The sequence below is a fragment of the Hibiscus syriacus genome, unplaced genomic scaffold (assembly GCF_006381635.1).
Source record: "Hibiscus syriacus cultivar Baekdansim isolate YM2019G1 unplaced genomic scaffold, ASM638163v2 tig00111779_pilon, whole genome shotgun sequence".
NCBI lineage: Eukaryota > Viridiplantae > Streptophyta > Magnoliopsida > Malvales > Malvaceae > Hibiscus > Hibiscus syriacus.
The window spans coordinates 643,545-665,595 of record NW_024063176.1 but is presented as its reverse complement, the minus strand read 5'-3'; the positions used below and the strand labels follow the sequence as shown (position 1 = coordinate 665,595).

The window sequence follows — 22,051 nt, the reverse complement described above, 5'->3', positions numbered from 1 at the left end:
TTATCAGTCACAAGCTGTCTGAAATCTCAACCGGTGTGGTTTTGGTTGGTTTTATATACACGTGTGTACAGGTATAGGGTAAACTACATTTTCAATCACTCAGCTTTGACCATATTCTTGTTTTAGTTATTGAAGTTTTTTTAAAAATTAATTTGATCACTTAACTTTCGAATAGTTTCATTTTTTTATCACTCGGCCATTAAATCATAAACAACATAGTGACGTAGTCTGTTTATTTATTTATTTTTTGTTGACATATGTTGTTTTATGCTACAGATAAGTCATCTTATTTTTTTCATTTCGATATCTTCCCAACAACATTAAAATTCTTAGAGTCCAACTCGTCTCATGTTTTCGTCGACACTATTGTTCTTCATTATTTTCTTTGACCACTTCAAATATCAACGAACTCACTTCATCGTCCCTAACACTCTATCAATTTATATTTTACCAAAATCTCTTTAAAACTTATGAAACTTCAACCCAAAACCGAAGAAAAACAACTCTAATCTACAATCTACATTATCTGGTAACCATGAAATCAATATATATTGCTCATTCCCTCCTTTTCCATCTTCCCACCATTAGGATTTGAAAAAAAAAAGATGCTCCAGAGTTAGAAAATTAAAGAAAATCCTAAAAGCTAGGTTAAAATTTAGGAAAAAGATTCCAGGTGCAATTTCATAATTTTAAAAGAAAATTTTGGAGGCCTTGTAGAACTTTTAAAAGATAGCGGCTTTATCATAACGTGGTTAAACAATTAATGGCAGAGTGCTTAAAACGAAGTAATGTCAAAGTTGAATAATTAAATTAAACAAATTTAAAGCTTTAGTGACCAAAACAAGAATATGGTCATAGTTGAGTGGTAAAAACTTAGAATTTACCTATATATATATATATGTATAGTGGAATGTAGTAGTTGAGGTTGAGCGTGGAGGGGAACTAGCTGAAGTGGTTGGCTGGGTTTTCTTCTACATTTCATGATTTTGAGTTGTAATGATTAAAGTGGCAGCTCCATTGCACTTTCGAATGTTCTTTCTTTTGTTTATATTGTCTTTATATAAAGTTGAGGCCTTTCTAGTTCTAACTTCTAAGGGTGATGGGAACAGGGTTGGTGAGTCGTCCAACCGGTAATGTCACGCCACTTGTCACTGTTCGAACCGTTAATTGGTCTAAATGTTACATTTAACAGGTTAATTAACTGAACCGTTAATGTTAAACGATTTCGGTTAATTGAACCGTTAAAAATTATTGTTAACGATTAAAGTTACGGTTATGAAATTTGATAAAAAAAATAACCAACAGTTAACCGTTAATAAATTAAATTTATAATTATATTGAGAGATGTACATACTTACACTGATGTAAGTATGTGTTAAATGTTACACTTTTTTATTTTATTCATTTACAACGGTGTAAGTATGTGTTAAATGTTACACTTTTTTATTTTATTCATTTACAACGGTGTAAGTATGTGTTAAGTGCTACACATATACTTGTATGAATTATGAAATTTTAAAATGTTTATGTTGTGTTATTTTTAAAAAATAATTGTATTAAGTTAACTGTAGGTTAACCTGTAACCAAACCGTTAATAACGATTAGCAATTAATAATTTCTTAATAGATAGATTGCAATTAAAAAAAACTCGTAACCGTCCATAAACATCCCAAATATGACATATATATTTTGGGTTTTCTAGTATTATGATTTTATCCATAGAAAACGTCTCACGGGTGAAAGGTAGATAATAAGTCGATTTTATATAAACCAGATAAAGATTGAACTATACAAACGGTGATTGAAATTTGACTTAACTTTTCTTTTCATTATTGAAGTTCAAAGAATTACATTAAAATTATTAATATTATCAATTTGTAATAAAATGATCATTCAATTATTAACATTTGTTATCTAAACAACAATAGTTTAATATGACACTTTTTAATAATTTAGGATGATTACAAAATAATATATATTTAAAATCCTTCTTAACCAGTAGCAACGTACATACGCTCTACAAGCGCAACTGTTCAAATCTGGATCTTCTGAAAAGAATAATATTCTTCTTTACTACTGAGATCATTTAATGAATTAATTTTTACATTTTCAATAAATTAATATTCTTATTCAAATTGTGTGGTTTTGAGTTAGTGCATTAAGTTACATTTTAGTGTGAAATGTCACCTAGATTAATCAACCCTTTATCACTTGTGATGGATCGCCTTTATTTTTCAAGGCATACATACGATGAGATATATGAACAATTTAGCAGTATAGCAAAGATATATCTTGACTTCTCCATGTGAGTCAACGCACCGCACTGGAAACGCATAATGAATTCACCGCCCTTAGCTCCAACGTCACTTCCCTCCTCCTTCACATCATCCTCTCGTAATGTAGCTAAAAAAGGCGTAATTCTAAATTTAACCCTTAATATTGATTGATTTTTATCAATTCGACCCTTATTTTATTTTTAACTAAATGCAACCCTTAACCTTTAAAAAAGATCAAATTTAACCTTCAACTCCCTATTTTATTAACCTTAACCATCTTGACATGACAAGATGCAAGATAACTCATGTACTTCACGTTAGTTTCTCCATTTCGACTAGCTTTAAAGAACTCGAAGACACTCCCTTTCCACACACACACACACACAAAAACCCAATACACCAAGGGCTAGATTTATTAGATTTGTTACTCAAATATCGGTATTAATTCCGAAACTTCTGGCAAACGGCCGATGACCCAAGGATCTCGAGTTCGAAATAGATGAAATTTAAATACGACTACTAAATATCAGATTTAGACACACACAAAATGATTAATCCATGCAGATAATGAAATGAATATATAGACATGTAACATACCCTCCCTCCCCAAACACCTAAGAAACAGAATGAAAGAAAATAGTACCATAATTTAGTATGAGATGGTGACTGACTGATGAAATGATCAGTTGTCGTTGTTGGGTTTGTCGTCGACAAGAGGGTTATTATCAGCACTGATCGATGCAGCCAAATTGCGTCGCTCATCAGCATTGGCAGTAATGATTGGCATCCATACATCGGCGGTGCCACTCAAGAGGGACTGCACCTGCGGATCTGCAGCCATGGCGGAGGATATCATCTCATCCACACCTTCCAACTTAGCCGATAATTTGTCCAACTCTCTTGCAATTTCCAGCTGATATCCACATAAAACATACACAACATTGAGTAGACTCAAGTGAGAAATTTCCCAGCTTAAACGATATGAATGCGCGAAGATGATGGAGAGTAGTAGAAGTGTTTAAATGGTCCGTTCAGTTAATAACCGAATCAAAATTCAGTCAATCAAACCGATCTTTTGGGTGAATTCATTAACCAAACTGCATTAACTTCGGCTTGTTTAACCGAGTTTTACTTCAATGCATAATTTTGTATCTCATCTCAAAATAACATAGCAATCCTAAATATAAACGCAAATAATCTTATGTATGTAAACTATGAATAAACAGTATAGTATCGGACATGCAACATATCACTAGACCAAACCGAATTAACCAAAAATCGAAATTCCTAAAAAATCTCTTTCCATCACTCAACCGAAGTTCAATAGGTAACTAACCGATGACCGATTAATCGAAAATTTCCGGTTTGGTAGGGAAATTAGGATTTAACCAAAGTTTTAACACATCTAGATAGTAGTTTTGGGTTCAGCTCAGAAAATATACCTCATCAAGGCTGAGTGTAGACTTGGAAGGAACTTTTGTAACCTCCAATCCAAGAGCTTTGATTTTCGATCGCAATTCGACTTCTTCCTGATTAGTCAATGCTTCTACCTATATATATATATATATATATATGAATCACAAAGCAAGCACAAATTTAAATTAACCAAGCAATAATTCAATGTGTTCGTTTTGTAGGGGGGAAAGGAGAAAAATTAGAATTATATAAAGGAAAACATTCAAAAAAATTACATTAAATCGAAAAGGACACGATTTCTAGTAAAACCTATATGATGAATCAAGTGAATCTGGGTCCGTTACGACTAAAACCTAAGAATGGAGAGGGAATTGAGAGGAGAAATTGAATGAAATATAAAAAGTACCTGATGGAGTAAACTGGAAAGGAGGTTGAAAAACTGGGGATCTGATGTTTTACCTTCCTCGGCTGCCATTTTTTATTTAGCTAAATCTCTGAATCTAACCGATAACTGATCTCAAATCTCAATCTCTTAGCTTTCAATTGCGTTGCGTGATTCGATCCATCACTTAGAAACCAACATAGTTTTTATTTTAATATTCGAAATTGAATTCGGATATTCAAATCTGTATATAATGTGAATTCCGATGTAATATTTCTCCTTTTTTTTCGTGAGCTAATTCACTAAACGCATCCAAATTATTGCTCACATTTTAAACGAGTCCTTAAACTTTAAAACATTCTAAATAAATTGTTTGTATCAAAATATTTCCATCCATCTACCTGTCAAATTAGATATTAAATGCTAATTCAAACTTAGCTTATTTTTTTAAAATTGAAATTATATTTAAATATTAATATTGTCAAGAATTAAATCAATTTTAAAACATTTCGATTCATCAATTTTTTAACAACTAGACTTGATTCAAATAGTGATACTTTAAGATTTAACTAATAAACCAATTTAAAATACTGAGGACGCTTGACGTAATTAACCCATTCTTGAAGGCTTTTATCTTTCCTTCTGATGTTGAAAACCATTTCACTGATGATAATACCATATCAGTAACAAATCAATACGAAGCCCTACATCCGAATCACAACACTAAACCGAACACTTGCTTCACCGCCTCCATCACCTAGACTAAACAGCATCTATATGTAATAAGCTCACCACATCGGGAATTCCGGAGGAATATGTCATCGGTTTCTTCCGATGCTAATCTTTGGCATCAGTTTCCCACAGCCACGGCAGCATCGCTTCGGAACTGTTCTACAAGGGGAGGTAGAATGAGTGCAAGCCTTGTTTTGTACCTCACAATTCGTTTTAATCGTTCTTGTCGTAACCTATGACAAAAACAACGATCACCGGTCATCGGTCCCGGACATGATCATCTTCTGCATTCTATCTCGAATAAGTGAGAAACAAACTGAATGACAGTATGCATTTGTCCCGAATCCTGTTTCAGACTAATTGCATTTACAAAGAAGATGGAAGCTCGATCGACACGAAATAAAAGCACACGGTGCTTTCATAACTTCCCAAGATATAAAATGAGCTACAACATCAAATATGATGGTAAAAAGACTGTATCATATGCTCTTATATAGACCTATCACAAGACAGAACAATAAACAATTACAGATCAATGTTTGGAATATCAGACACCACTGTAAAATGATTATGGCAGCTAAATTTCACAAAAATCGCACCAAATTGCAAAGAAATTGAAGTAACTTACCTTGATCTTACTTTTTTTGCCCGATTAATATGACTTTTCAGCAGATCTTGCGATGACAAATTCTCAACTGATTGCTCATCCTAAAACCAGGAAACACAAATAAATTGCTTATTCTGGTTTCAAGAAGTACTGCAATAATGCTGATGAGCATACAACTACCCTTAATATTAGAAATAAGCAAAAGATCCAGGAGTTAAATCTTTTGATTAACAGCAACAGCAACACTGAGTGCATATGATATTCAACCAACCAGAGTAATCAAAAAGATAGTAAAAACTAAAATTAGAAGAAAACGGTACGGTCAAATATCTTTAGATGTAAAACCAGTCTCGTGAAAGAAATACATAAAAAATTAAAATCAAATGAGGTAAAAGGAAGGATGCCACTGAACTTCATAAGCACCATGCACAGTGGCAGTGTGGCATTTATTTTTAAGAAAAAAACACAGACGAAGCTGTGATGTTGACATGATAGATTGATTCGATCTAACGGAACATTCGCTTACATCCTTACAAGCTTGTCACACATGTAAAAGAAAATCTAACTAGGACCCAAAAACAGGCTAACTTCATAGTCTTCTCAATTTATTTTGATTATATGGTCGAGGGTCCACCCATTGGCCTCGGTTGTGAAGGAGAGTGTTGTTCTCCCAAAAAGTTATGGGTTCGAATAGCTGCATCTTTAGGATGTGTGTTGTCGATACACTAAGAAAACATTTGAATAGATATTATCTTGTAATCACTCCCAAACTATTAAAAAAAAAAGTAAGCCAACGCTGCTAAACTAGTTAGCATCGCACAAGACACCACAGGCTGTCGCCCTCTCTCTTTGCACTACACATGAATGCAACATACACAACTCCACAAATCGTTCTCATATCATTTTATTACTAGCAATAATTATTGTTGTGATTATGGCTAAATGACCATTATCAGAGTTGAGAAACCTGATAAAAGTGAAAGCAAAAGTTGGGATATGGAAAGTGAAAACCAACAAAAGAAAACTAACCTCCTTTTTATCATCCTTTACTTGTTCTCCTCTATCTTCAGTGTCCTTTGTTAAATCATCCGTGACTGATATAGGTAAAGGCTGAGGAAGACAGTTGAAAATATCTCCGTATTGTGGCTGCTGACAAAACTAACATTACTCCAAGAAGCAACTAGGTCATTCATTCGTCTCCTTAACCAAACCAAAATCTGACACTGAAACCCCCTACCAAATACAAGAAAGGGAAGAAAAAAAAACTTGGATACAATTGAATTGTATTTTCTTTGTTGGGTATAGGATGCGTAAAACTCGACTCGAGGCTAAAAAATTCAAGTTGACTTGATTCAATTGGTATATTTATAAATTAGACTCTAAAATTTTCAAATGAAGTTTGAGTTATAAAATATGACTCAAATAACTCAAAGTTTTGGTAATTAGTGGATTGATTTTCAAGTTTGAGTCGAGTCACTCAACTTTACATGATATATATATATATATATATATATATATATATATATCACATATAAAAAAGTATGAAGAAATATATATGTATATAGTATATGGTTATAAAAAGCCGTTTAAATTGGAATTAATTAGTATCATAATATTACAAATATTTACAATCAAATTTAAACAAAACTCGAACAACTCAACTCAATTCCAAAAATATAACTGATCATATTTGTTTTGATGCATTATCAGATAATCAAGTGACATCATTTCATTTAAAAATTAAATCAATTAATTTTTAAAATTTTATAATGGCATACATCATCTAATTCAGAAATTATATTGTCGCGACTGTCTTTCGGGTGGGTCCAGAATTGGGCTTCGACTTGAAAAATGTGTTAGAGTCGCCACTGTTAATATATTTTAAGAATAAAAATGGGTTGATCGGACACCTTAATTTCTTACATGATCTGCATCTTACCAATGATATGTCGGATTCGGGAGTCGGTTACAGTCAAGGAAGGATTAACACCCTTGAACTGCCCTTTTGGTACTAATTAATTTACAGTTGTCTTAATAAAGAAAATTGTAATTTAAATTAAAAGAAAAAAATTTCAATCTGAATTACTCACCTTTAATGGATTTAAAAGCCTACTCTTAAAAAAGTCAAAAAAATGTTAGATAAAGTAAAATAAAGAATCAAAAAGATAATAATTATAAAAAAATCCTGAAATAAAAAAGAAAATAAATAAAAAATATAAAAAAATCAAATAAGTTAACTAAATTAAGAAAACAAAGAAAATAAAAAACATAAAAAAAGAAGAAGAAGAAATAATAATAAAAAATAGAAACAAAAAAAAAAGAAAATAAATAAATATATACACGTCAGGTAAAAAAAATAAAAATAAGAATAAAAATAATAATAAAAAAACCATGTAATCTACAACTACCCACCTAATTATCTAACCCCCTATCATTATCTCACTATAAAAAGGGGAAGAATAATAAAATAAATAAACATAAAAATAAAATAAATAAATAAAACAATATAAAGTAAACGAAAAAAGGAAAAATAATAGAATTAAATAAAAAAGAATAAAAAACAAAAAAAAGGAAATAAAAGAAATAACGATATAATATAAATATATAATAAAAAGTAGTATTAAATAAAAAATAAATATATATATATATATATAATATTAATTAAATAAATATAAAAATGACTAAATAAAAATAAAATAGAGGATAAAATTAAAGGGAAATCGGGGTAAAATTCAAATTTTAGGGTGGCAAAATAGATATTTTAAAATAATGGGGGACTAAAACTATAATTCCCCTTTTTGGGTTTTTCAGTTTTTCGGGGTTAAAATGGGGGACCAATTTCTTTTGGGTTTTTCGGGGTTAAAATGAAGAGAAAACCATATGCAAGAATCTAAATCCGAGAAACTAAAGAAACCTATTTTTAGTTCCGATTTTAGAGTTTCTCTTGGACTGAAATTATGCTTGTTTGTTGTTTGTTGGTGAATCTCGTGATATCACGTCGTCGAGAAACTCGAAATTGGCCTTGGCGTGAGGACTCTCCTTGAGCCCTCAGTTTTTTCGTGTGGCGCTTAACCGAAACCCTAGCTCCACAGGGTCTTGAAACACGGGCTTGGTAATGGGCTTGGTAAGGTTACGGGTTGGCCCTAACAAAATAAACAAAAAAATATTAGTTTAATATATTAATGTAATATATATGTATGTAAAGACAATATACACACTCGGACAGAAAAGTGTGTCTACAGCTGCCCTTATTTACCCATAGTCGTGTAACGAGAATAGGGAAAAGATTAAAAGACACATTTTTCGTTTAACATGAATGTATCACCAAATTTAACATCATCTATTATAGGGATCAATTCTCATCTTATCGAATATCCTCTGTCGTAGAGTTGAAGTCCGGTGAAATGATATGAAATTGAAATCGTACTTCGGAACTTGAATCGAAAGTTGGCTTCTTGTTGCCAAATTGTAATCAATATTGGTCTTCTTCTCGGTTTAAAGACATTGGGTTGAAAATTTGACTAGAAAGTAGTTCCTCGAAACTACCATGTGGTTGATAGGCTCTCGAGCTGAATGGAATCGAACTTAAAAGTTTACGTTGACTGATAGCTTTTCTTGACTTAAGCCATGTTGTTGGAAGATAGTTTCTTGTCACTAAAACATGGCTAAACCATATCTCCTTCTTGACTTAAAGACATCGGTTTAAACTTTGACTGGAAAGTAGTTATTTGCACTACAATGCAGTTGATATGCTCTCGAGCTGAATGGAATCGAACTCAGAAGTCTTGATTGACATATAGTTTTTCTCGACTTAAGCTATGCTATAAATCTGTTATGCCATTGAACTGAATGAAATCAAACTCAAAAGTTTTTGTTGACAGATAACCCTCCTCGCATTGAGTTATGTTGTACTAGATTGAGAGATTGCCCCATATCTTCTTCTTGACTTAAAAACCTTGGTTTAAACTTCAATCGGAAAGTAGTTCCTCGCGGCTACCATGCGGTTGATATATCATCGAGCTGAATGGAATCGAACTCGACAGTTTTTGTTGACAGATAGCCCTTCTCGCCTTGAGCTATGTTGTAGATTTAATATGCCCTTGAGCTGAATGTAATCGAACTCGAAGGTTTGTTGACATATAACCCTTCTCGCCTTGAACTATGCTTTAAATTTGATATGTCATTGAGCTGAATGGAATCGAACTCGAAGGTTTTTTATTGGCAGATAACCATTCTCGTGAGTTATACTGCAAATTTGATAAGCCCTTGAGCTGAATGTAATCGAACTCGAAGGTTTTGGTTGACAGATAGCCCTTCTCGCCTTGAGCTATGCTGTAAATTTGATATGTCCTTAAGCTGAGTGTAATTGAACTCGAAGATGTTTTGCTGGCAGATAGCCCTTCTCGCCTTGAGCTATGTTGTAAATAGTTCCTTTAAGTGAAAATGGCTCCCCTTAAAGGGTCTAAGCCGGTCATAATTCTTTAAATGACTCCCCTTCATGGGAAAGCCAAGTGGTATATTCTGTCAGCCGGATATCATCCGTCGTGGAGTTGAAGTCTGGATTGAAGACGTTATTTGAAAGCTAGCCACTCATTGTTGAGTTAAGCTGAACTGGATTCGTTTTGAACTGGTTCTCGAACCCGTCGAAATTTGATTCCATGATCTGTCGATCTTTCAATAGGTCAAATTAGTTGAGGTGTAGCTCCTCGCTATTGAGTTAAGAAACCACCATCAATTTCTGAAGGTTCTTTTGAATGGAGTATTTTTTGTCTTGAAGTTGAAACTTGACTCTAAAAGCTACAAAAAAATTATGTATGTTAAAAAAATGATAAATGTGATGCTCTTAAGTATGTCTAAGATTGTAACATTCCAAACTATGAATTAGTGATTAAATTGTAAAATTTTAGAATTTGGTGATTAAAGTGAAAAAGTTGAAAAGTTTAATGATTTATTTGAAAATAATATCTGAAGGGTTATTAGTAATTATTGAGAGAGTCAAAGGGCAAAAGGGTCATTGAACAAAGAAATGAATAAAATAATGATAGTGGGTATTTTATAAACCCATGTGAATCATAATTAAGTTTCCAGATTACTCTGCCCTCTTCTTTCTTTATCTTCTTCCTCTCCAACGTGAAACCCAAGCCAAGGTGAGTTGATTTTCTTTTGGTTAATCCTTTAAATTCAAACATGGTTTTGATTCATGAAGCTTTAGGAAACATAATGGAAGGAAAAATGGACTTAGAAACTCAATGATTTGTAAGTTATGAAGGATTAAAGATATGAAGTGGATAAGTGAAATTTTGAATAAAGATTTATAAATGGATTTAGAAGTTGAATTTGACTTGTCATAGTTATAAATAATAAGTTATAAGTGTTAGAAATAAGTTTGGATTACATGGAAAATTTGGTATGATTCTTAGTTTTAAGAATTTGAATGAGATATGGGAGATTATAAAGTGTTGGAATGATAGAAATTAGTTAAAGTTATTCTAGATGAGTTTAGTAGCACGATAAGGATTTTATACATGAAAATTGGGTGAAGTGTTGATGAATTTCGGGTTATTTTGGACAGGTGCATCGATACACAAGGAGTATGTACTGATGCACTAAGATAATTTTTGAATGTGCATCAATGCATTAAGGGGTGCATCGATGCATGGGAGTTCGAAGGTATTTTGTGTACCGATGCACCCATAGTGCATCGATACACCCCTAAAGGAAAAATGAAATTTTGGTTCATTAAATTAGCTTGAGTTATTAACATCAAATTATAAGGTTTAGGCTTTTGATAATTGTCTCAGAAATTATATTTATGTAGATATAGAGCCTAAACGAGTTACGGAACAATCGAAGAGTTAGGATTGAATCAAAGCAAGCAAGGCTAAGGTGAGTGCAATTTAATTTGTGCTTATGTTATAGAAGAACATTGGCTTGCGATGAACCAATGACGGAGTTACTGTGGTAAGAAGTAAATCTTAAAATGTTATTGTATGTGACATGATTTACATGACTACATTATGTAATATGAATGACATGAAATGTATGTATGCTTGATTAAATGAGTGTATATGTTAAATGATAGGTGCGAGTACATGTTAGTGTGATTGTGAATAGGTAGAAAGGAAACAAGTGATGATAAAAGAATCTATTATAAGACATATGATATGAAAATATGATAGTAAGCTATGTGAAAGAACTATGAGATATATGTGCTATGTGATGTATATATGGGAAATATATGTGAACAAAATATGATATATATGTTTATGTGAAACCATGCAAAGTGATACGAGCTATGTGACATATGAATGAGAAATAAGCTATGTGATAAGGACATAGAGAATGAAATGAATACATGATAATGAAATATGAGAATATTAGAAAGTCATATGATATAAGATATATGGTTACACATACTGTGGTATGTGACAGAAAAGAAAGAACAAGTGATATGAAATGCATAAATGATAATGCATATGTTATGTGATATGAGAGCTAGTGGTATAGTTGGCATGCCAAGAGTCGAGGGTTTACCTATGTTAGGGACATATAGACAGTATACCTATGTTCTAAGGAACATATGGACATTTTACCTAAGTTATTCGAGACCTATGGACAGTTGCCGAGGTTTTATATGACCTCTGGATAGGTCCTTCAGGACATTTATACGAGCTGTGGTGAAAGCACAGTGGTGCACAACCTCAATGTACTCAAATACCTTAAGTTCCCAATAATGTACATGAGCATACAAAAGGTATAAAAAGTGTTTGTATTATTACATGTTATTATGTTATTATTATTATTTACATGGAATTATATATGACATGAGTGAATAAGTAGATGATATTTTCATATGTATATGAAATGTATTATTATATTTCATTATTAATATTATTATGCCTCACTAAGTCGATGACTTAGCGTGTAAGTGTTTTACACGTAGGTACCGAAAAGAAGAGAGATCCATTATAAGCACAACAGAACAACATAACTCCACTTGAAGGTCAGATCAAAAGTCGATTAAATCGTATGTATTGTTATGGGTTAAATAGGTTGGCATGTAAATAGCATCGGTAAATTAAGTATTTATGCTCTGATCAAGTTTTGTAATGTTTTAAACGTATTTATGTAAATATAAATGCAAAGTAATGAACGGTTAAATTTTTACGAGTTTTATGAAAGTCACTGTAGCAATGCATCGATCCACTGTAGAAATGTTCATAGTATTGTTCACTACATTGTTCATACAATATTTCACTGTTCATAAATATATTTTTATCTCAAAATTTTATACCAAACACAATTGAACAATATATGATCGTATTTTCTTAATATAAGTTCAATTGTTCATTTATTTTACAAGAATAAAGGTTTTGAAATGTCAATGTGACATCTCAGACTCGTATCCGGTTCGGGTACGGGTTGGGGTGTTACAAAGATGCATGCAACATGAATTAGTTCTGTTTTATCTCCTAGATGGAGCCTTATTTTTGTCTATCGGCCTTATCCTCGGAATCGACCATGCCCCATTTTCTTCTCGGGTTACAGCCTTTTACATTTGAGACTGTCCTGTTTGAAAATATTTTTCTCATTTCTCTTATTTTAGGAGGGAAAAAGGATATGAGAATATAAGAATTATGTAAAACATTACCCCTTAATTCAGGCTCGCAATCAAATCGAATCATAAACATGAGTTCACATAAAATCAAAAGAATCAATAGCTCTTTAATGCTTTCAGAGTTATAGCTCTTTGAAAAATGTCCAAGTTGATGAGTTGGTTTCAGGTTGGTCTCCCATTTTCTAAGGTTTCAGCCACCAAAATGTCATTTCTTGTTTTGAATATCACAACATGCCCATATTTCTTGGCTTGACATTTTATGATGCAGACAAAATGACACAACTAGCATAATCAATTACTAGACCTTCTATTTCGGTCCTCTAAAATCTTCTATTTGTTCAAGCTTCGTAGGCTCCTCTAACAAAGGTAGTACAAAAATATCGGTCTAAAAATGAAATTCCTGAGTGCTCATGTGAAATTGACTATAATAGGTGTTCCTTAACTTCCTTAGTCCATCTTTACCGAAACTCCTTATTTAGATAAATTTGATTTAGTTTGCCATTTTCTGGCTAGCTGAATCCATAAAGCCGGAGCGTTTAACCAATTTCTCTAGAGAGACAACTCACTATTATAATAACCTTTATCAGGCTAGCTGAATATTATCCATAAAGTCGGGGCGTTTAATCAATTGCTTTAGAGGGACAGCTCAAGCTTTATTGCATTATAATCACCTTTATCAGGCTAGCTGAATCTTATCCATAAAGTCGGGGCATTTAACCAATTGTTTTAGAGGGACAACTAAAGATTTATTGTATATATATAATATTATAATCTGGGTATACGGATCCAATTTCTTAAGTTTGTCAAGAAGAACTTGTTATAGTCTAGGTGTTGTTGAAAATCAAGGAATCTCATCTTTAAAGTTCAATTTCCAAGCAACTGATCTGAACTAGATTCACCTACTCGACTATTCCATTTGTAAAGATCATGATCATCATTGAACGTCTTCAACAAAAGTATAATAATGTTATAAGCAAGGGATGCCCGATGTTGTCCGCTCCTGTGCATACCTAATACCAAGCCTCTTGTTTATTCTCTTATGAGAGGAGAAGGTTATATCGGTTCTTGCAAGAGAAGGGTATGGTGTTCGAGTGCATCTTCTGGGGTAAGGTCAAAGTCCTTTGTTTTATCGGCTTTTAATTATTTCACTTTGTCAAAGATCTATAACTCTGAATCATTTACGAAGTTTTTAATTCAATTAATATTCAAATAATTCCAAGTCTGCAAACTTGATTCATTGTTTGACATCTTTAAAGTAACGTAAATTTATTTAAATGTCCTTGCAAAAAACTGAGAAAAGAAGAAAAACAAATTCAAACAAAATGTTGTAAATGATGAAATAATCTTATTTCTTATTTGGATTCCCTCGAGTTGTTAAAGTCGATTCAGTTCTTGTTACGCATCTTCTGCACTATTCTATTGAATGCGTAACAGTTCTCAATAGTGTGCCCTGGGACACCGCCATGATATTCGCAATGGGCATTCTTATTATACCACCTGGGGTATGGGGGCTTCATGGGTTTCACCAGGTATGGTGACACTAAGTGGGTGTCAAAACATTTTTGATAAAGTTCTTTGTATGTCATGGGAATAGGGTCGAAATGTTCCCTTTCCCTATTCTTCATGGGTTCCTTGGAATCTTGTCTAGAAGTACTTGACGGTACAACTACAGTTGATTTTGGGTTAGAGATTATAATACCTTTATTGACACATCTTTTTCATAGGAGGTTTCTTGCTTGCCTCCCCTTCCTCAGTCTTGCATTGCTTTATGGTCATTTCTATCATCTCCCCGGTCATGACTAAGTCTGAAAAATTACCGGATGTGATTGAAATCGGATGTCCGAAGTAGGGAGCCTTCAATGTTTGCATGAAGAGCTTCCGGTTTTCTTTCTCATCCAATGGTGGATGAACTTGCACAGCTAAATCCCTCCATTTCTGTGCACATTGTCTGAAACTTTCGTTATGCTTCTTCTCCAAGCTTTGTAGCATAACTCGGTCTGGTCTCATATCATTGATGTGTTTGTATTGTTCCAAAAATGACTTGGCTAAATCCTTCCAAGCCTCGATATGAGATCGGTTCAACTGATTGTACCACCAGATAACTTAACCAGACAAGCTCTCCTGAAAGCAATGAATCATGAGTTGATCATTTCCCACATATCATGTCATCTTCCGACATAACATAGTGATGTAGACTGAGGGGTAACTATTTCCGTCGAATTTCTCGAACTCGGAGACTTTAAACTTTGGTGGAAGAATCAAATCCGGGACCAGGTTTAGCTCCAATGCATCCACTCCATAGTAGTCATGATCCCTTTTGACCACTTTCATTTTATCTTTCATCCGTTTTATTTTCTCTTCTATTTTTTTTCTTTGTCTTCCTCATCAAAATCCAGGATGTTGTAATCATTCGGATTTTTGTTAGGGTTGGTTGCAAAAGTATGTATCTAAACAGCAGATACGGTTTTCCCTTTGGTAGCAGATAAGTCCCCGGGTAAGATTATGGGCGAGATAACCACCTGTGGGGTCAGTGGGATAGTTACCCCATCAGACGATCCTGCCCCAAGGTGCACTGGCTTGATGTAAGCCAGATAACTTGGCCACAATCTGATCAACCAAGGACTCTTAGTTCTTTGTAATTGTATCCAAAGTACTCTGACTGTTCTGGTTTATCTTTTCCTCTAGTTCTCTCTGTAGCTTCAACATGTTCTCCTCGATTTGAGTGATTTTAGCTTTTATTTGTCTTTCCTTCATTCTGGTGTTGTAAAGATGAGGTGTGTCCAATGCTTGAGGTGGTACATCCAGTATTTGTTCCCTTTTTTTATAAGACATGCTTCTGTTAGTTAATGCGAATGTAAAGAAATGAAAATAACAAAATGCAAAATATGTCTAAATGCATGATTCATGAAATGTTCAAGGCATTAATCCAAAAATATATATGTTATTATAAATAATCCTTATTGGGGACAAAAGTATTATTTCTTAAGAGACAAAAAACACTTTAAAGGTATATTCTTCTAGACCCCGAACAACTTTTGACAGGTTAATTCGTCTTTCGCTTTCTCTTTGATTCTCTCTTGATTCTTGTTTCTTGTGTTTTTTTATCAATGGCTTCTAAGCTTGTTTAAATACTCCTTCAATTGATTCTGAACGTTGGGGATGATTAGTGGAGTCAATTGATCCGTTTTAGTGTGAAATCAATTAATAAAACAACTTGGAGCGTGGGGGGAATCAGTACCCCCTCATGGGGAATCGGTTCCCTAAGTGAAAAATTCAAATATGTCGATCGTTGAACAGGGGGGAATCGGTACCCCATTGGGGGGAATCGATTCCCTCCGAGCATTCTGTTTTTCTCGGAGCCAAACCATTCAGGGGGAATCGGTACCCCCTTGGGGGGAATCGGTTCCCTTTGAGCAATCTGGAATTTTTGGCTTTGAAATGATTCGAAATATTTTGTAAAATTGTTTTGAAATTATTTTAAGATTAAAACTTAATTTTACACTTGAGTAAGGATTAAAAATGACATTTGAAAGATTTAGAGTAATATTTTGATATTCGAATAATTATATCGAATATACTTAGAAAATCTTTTGGAAAATCTTAAAATTCATTTAACTTAATTTGTTATATCGAAATATCAAAATGTTTTCAACAATCTCCCCCTTTTTGATATAACAAAACATTTTAGTAATTTTAAGATTTTGAAATCAAGTTTTGAAATTACTCCCCCTTACTCTAACACTTCTCCCCTTTAAAAACACTTTAACATTTCTCCCCCTTTTTGTTAAATCAAAAAGACCTTTAAAATATTTTAAACAAGGTTTTGAAAAGGTTTTGAAATTATTTAGCCAATTGATTATAAATATATATAGCTTAAGCTGCTAAGATCACAATCAAGAGAAACGTTAGCCATTAGTTTCATAATCAATATTCATAAATAATGTGAAATGAAAAAAAATGGTCATAATGCAACTAATATATAAATGATGCAAAAATAAACATTAAGCTCAAAATAAAAGTTAAAACCGAACCAAATATATAAGCATGTAAGTTCAAATATCCAATTATCCAACAAATTCAAACATCCAAAATAAAACAATCCATGAACATCAAAATGTTTCACAATTGAAAGTTTTGATTTCGGGATGATAAATCCATTGGCCCGTTTCCTTATCCTTTTCCCATCTTGCTTTCTCCAAGTAAGTAAGATTGATTTGGTTTTGAAGAGGGATAGCAATATCAGAAGAGACCATAAGACCGAGTTTGATAAACAAATTACTAAGGAGACAACCATAAACCAAGGTTTATATATTCTTGGAAGGAATAGTGTTTATGGAAACTCACTAAAGATGATATGTGGCAGATTAATCTTCTTTTTATGTTGGATACAATATATCCACCATATATCTATGTTCCTAAGGGAGGAGTATCTACCTCCGGATGGTCTAAACCACCAAGAGATCATATAATGAAGGAATCTATCACGATAAGTTCTAGGGTACTCTCACTATCCTTAGACTTATAGGGTGAATCAACAGTCTCTTTTTCATTAAACCTGAGTTATCTAGTCCAAAATGGGTAGCGATTGTGTCGAAGTCAATAAAAATGAATTGTCCTAAAAGATATGATCAAATTCCTATAATTTCATATCGACGCTCGTTTTGGACACATATCACATTGGAATAGAAAAATACGGACTAATTGATGATAAACCAAAGGTTTGAGGTTAAAGAGTTTATCAACTTCTAGGATTTAAGAGTAGGAAGATATTGGACGTACATATCTTCTATAGCTTGGATTAGGTGGAGGAAAAAGAGGTCGATTTTGACTTGAGCGACTAGACAATGTCCTAGGTCGTCTAGGATTTGACATGGTTTAAGAATCGGAATAAAATATGTAACATGCAATTTAAAAACATGTAAGCAATATATCAAACCCAAAACTCAAATGAGTCCTCAAAATTTCAAGGTTCTCTAAACCGAATCCTAAAGGAAATGTTTGAAAAACTATTTGGAAAATAATGTTTGAAAATCATAATACGTATAGTTTTTATGAAAACAACATAATTGAATCAAAAACTCAATTAAACAACAATTCTTGATTTTTTTATTTCAAATTAAAAGATATTTTGAAAAATTGAGTATTTTTACGAAATTGGTTGTAAAATCATCATATAACCAATGCCCGATGTAATGTTCTTCTTAGACCTAATCAAACTAGTCCTAAGTTCAAAAATCAATGAAATAGAGGATTTTGAAATATTACCTTGAAAATTTGGATTTTATGAGAATGTGATTTTGTTTGCAAGGATTAGAAGTTGAAGAATGATCTATTTCCGACTTGTATTTGATGATTTTGGCAAAATTGGAGATTTAGAGAGAAAGAGGATGAACGACGTTTAAGATAGAAGAGAGGTTTTAGAGAAAAGGTTTTTTGGGTGTTTAATAACCAGAACTCGTGGGGTATCGATTCCCCAAAGGAGGAATCAGTCCCCATTCAAAGGGGGAATCAGTTCCCCTTCAAGGGGGTATTGATTCCCTCTGCACTAAAACTGCTAAAATTTGATTTTAATACTCAAAATGCTAAATTAATTTTCTCTAGTGGTATTGGCAACTCATATTACCAAAAATTAAATACGTTCAATCAATCAAATTTATCATTAAAATTTATTTGAACATATAATCAATTTTTCACAAAGAATCATAAACTCCCCCTAACTAATAGCAAATAATGCAATCAAAATTTATTATAAGCATTTTTCATTTATTCTTAAAGTGCTAAATTATTTTAAGCACTAAGTGAAGATAGGTCAGTTAAACCTAATTCTCCCCTAAGTGTCCAAAATCTTTCCTTGTCTAAAGGTTTTGTAAAGATATCCGCTAATTGGTGTAAAGTGTCAACAATTCTAGAACTACATCTTCCTTATTGACATGGTCTCTAATGAAGTGATCTCTTATTTCAATGTTCTTAGTTCTAGAGTGTTGGATGGGATTTTTAGTTAGACAAATAGTACTAGTATTGTCACACTTGATAGGAATAGTACCTACTTCAATTCCATAAAAAAGTTGTTGTTTCATCCTAAAACTTGTGCACTACATCTACCAGCTGAAATGTATTCGGCTTCAGTGGTAGATAATGCAACACAATTTTGTTTCTTTGAAAACCAAAATCACATATTTCCAAGGAATTGGCATGTACCAGAGGTGCTTTTCCTATCTAATTTGCATCCTCCATAATCCACATCAGAAAAGGCATGCAAGTTAAAGCTAGAGTCTCTAGGATACCAAAGTCCTAAACTAGGAGTGTCCTTAAGGTATCTAAAGATTCTCTTAATATCTAGTAAATATGATTCAATCATTGACCTATAATTTAACATCCACACATTTACCTCCTTCATCTATATCAAGCTTTGTTGATGAGCTCATTATGAGGTTCCCTTTTCCAGTCCAAACTTCTTGAGCATATCTTGACGTATTTAGCTTGATTGATGAAGATGCCATCTTTTCTTTGCTTGATTTGGAGTCCCAAGAAAAATGAGAGCTCCCCCATCATACTCATCTCGAATTCACTTTGCATTAGCTTAGAAAATTCTTGGCAAAGAACATCATTAGTAGAACCAAATATTATATCATCAACATAAATTTGAACTACTAATAAATCTTTACCTTTATGCTTTAAAAAATGTAGTGTCAACCTTCCCTTTTGAAAAACCTTTTTTTTTAATTAAAAAGTTTGACAATCTTTCATACCAAGCTCTAGGAGCATGTTTTAAACCATAAAGCGCTTTTGTCAATTTAAGAACATGATTTGGAAATTTTAAATCTTCAAAACCTGGAGGTTGTTCCACATACACTTCTTCTTTATAACCATTTAAGAATGCACTTTTAACATCCATTTGATATAATTTAAATTCATGAAAATAAGCAAATGCTAATAACATTCTAATTGCTTCCATCCTAGCTATGAGAGCGTATGTTTCATCATAGTATATGCCCTTTTTTTGAGTATACCCTTGAGCAACAAGTCTAGCCTTGTTTCTCACTATATTACCACTTTCATCAAGCTTATTCCTAAATACCCATCTAGTACCTACAATAGATTTATTACTAGGCCTTTCAACTAATGTCCAAACTTTACTCCTCTCAAATTGATTTAACTCTTCTTGCATAGCCATAATCCAATGTTCATCATTTAATGCTTCTTTAATATTCTCAGGCTCTATGCATGAGATACTTCCCTTTCTTCAATGGTTGGATTCTCGAGAGGATATTGAGTTTCCTCATCTTTCGTTTCTTCATTTGATGATGGTTATCCAACGTCATGTCCAACGTCATTTATATTTATAATGCATACATCATCATTCACACAAGAATCCTTCCTCGGAAGGGGATTATCATCGAAAACATGTATAGACTCTTCTATAACTAAAGTTCTTTTATTAAGTACTCTCTAAGCTTTAGAATTCAAGGAATAACCCAGAAAAATTCCTTCATCACTTTTAGCATCAAATTTGCCAAGATTGTCTTTACCGTTGTTTAAAATAAAACATTTACATCCAAAAGGATTAAAATAGCTAATATTAGGCTTTTTATTTTAAAAAGGTCATATGGAGTTTTCTTCAAAATAGGCCTAATCATTACTCGATTAATAACATAACAAGCGGTATTTGTGGCTTCCGCCCAAAAATATTTTGGCAAATTGTTTTCACAAAGCATGGTTATAGCCATTTATTCTAAAGTTTGATTTTTCCTCTCAACAACTCCATTTTGTTGAGGGGTTCTAGGTGCTGAAAAATTATGGTTAATGCCATTAGAATTAAAAAAATCAGTAAATCCAAGATTTTCAAATTCAGTTCCATGATCACTCCTTACACTAGTTATAGAGTAACCTTTTTCGTTTTGGATTACTTTTGAAAACGTGATGAATTTTTATAATGCTTCATCTTTAGCACTTAAGAATAGAACCCAAGTATATCTAGAATAGTCATCTACCAAGACAAATGCATATTGTTTTCCACCCAAGCTAGAAGTCCTAGATGGCCCAAAAAAGATCTATATCGATCAATTGTAATACTCTACTAGTTGATACATCATCAATGGACTTAAATGAAGCTTTTCTATGTTTTCCTTTAGCACAAGCATCATAGATTTTATCGTTATCAAATTTTAGCTTTGGCAACCCTCTAACTAAATCTCCTTGAATCAATCGTTGCAAAACACTCATACGAGCATGTCCTAGTCTCCTATGCCATAACCAACTGTCATGCTCATCTTTAGCAACTAGGCATAAATTAGTCATATTGATAGAATCTAAATGCACCATGTAAATGTTTCCTATTCTATGACCAATAAGCATAATCAAAGTAGATGTAATGTCAATCAATTTTGCAAACACTTTGTAACAACCTCAACCCGTACCTGACCCGGATACGAGTCCAGGATATCATATTGCCTAAACAAAACAGTACTCTAAAAAAACCGATAAAACATTTGAACTTATATTATTAAAATACAATAATATACATATGTTAATACAAATTTATCAAAATAATCAGAGCATACACCACTTGACACTTTGATTACATGCCAACATTCATTTACATAACAAAAGGACCTACTGCTCAAGTTGCCTCTGATCTGATAGTTGCAGGAGTAATGTTGTCCAGCTGCTTAACCTTGATCGTCTATTTTCTCGAATCCTACGTGCGAAACACTCACACGCTAAGTCATCGACTTAGTGAGGCAATATAATAATAATGATAACAAAGAAAATGTAATGGAAATGCCATAATTAAATGGAATGAGATGAAATCAAATGCTTAACCATGCAGTTTATATCACCATGTTCTTTACATGTAAGTATAATATATTAACATTCATGAATTCATATTAGCAAGATTATTGTCCCATGATACCATACTGAGAACCTAAGGTATGTGAGTATTATGAGGTTGTGCACTATGCTGTCACCATAGCTCGTATAAATGCACCGAAGTGCCACGTAGAATTACAACGAAGTGT

At 32.9% G+C, this 22,051-nt stretch overlaps 1 protein-coding gene across 1 annotated transcript; it reads right to left on the bottom strand.

Moving 5' to 3' along the window:
- Positions 1-2,760: 2,760 nt before the first annotated feature.
- On the bottom strand, positions 2,761-4,281 carry LOC120170277. The gene is made up of 3 exons (XM_039178251.1): positions 4,099-4,281; positions 3,719-3,826; positions 2,761-3,189 (listed from the first exon to the last, which is right to left on the bottom strand). The coding sequence occupies exons 1-3, from the start codon at positions 4,165-4,167 to the stop codon at positions 2,959-2,961; spliced, it is 408 nt and encodes a 135-aa protein (XP_039034182.1). The 5' UTR covers positions 4,168-4,281; the 3' UTR covers positions 2,761-2,958.
- Positions 4,282-22,051: the final 17,770 nt, after the last annotated feature.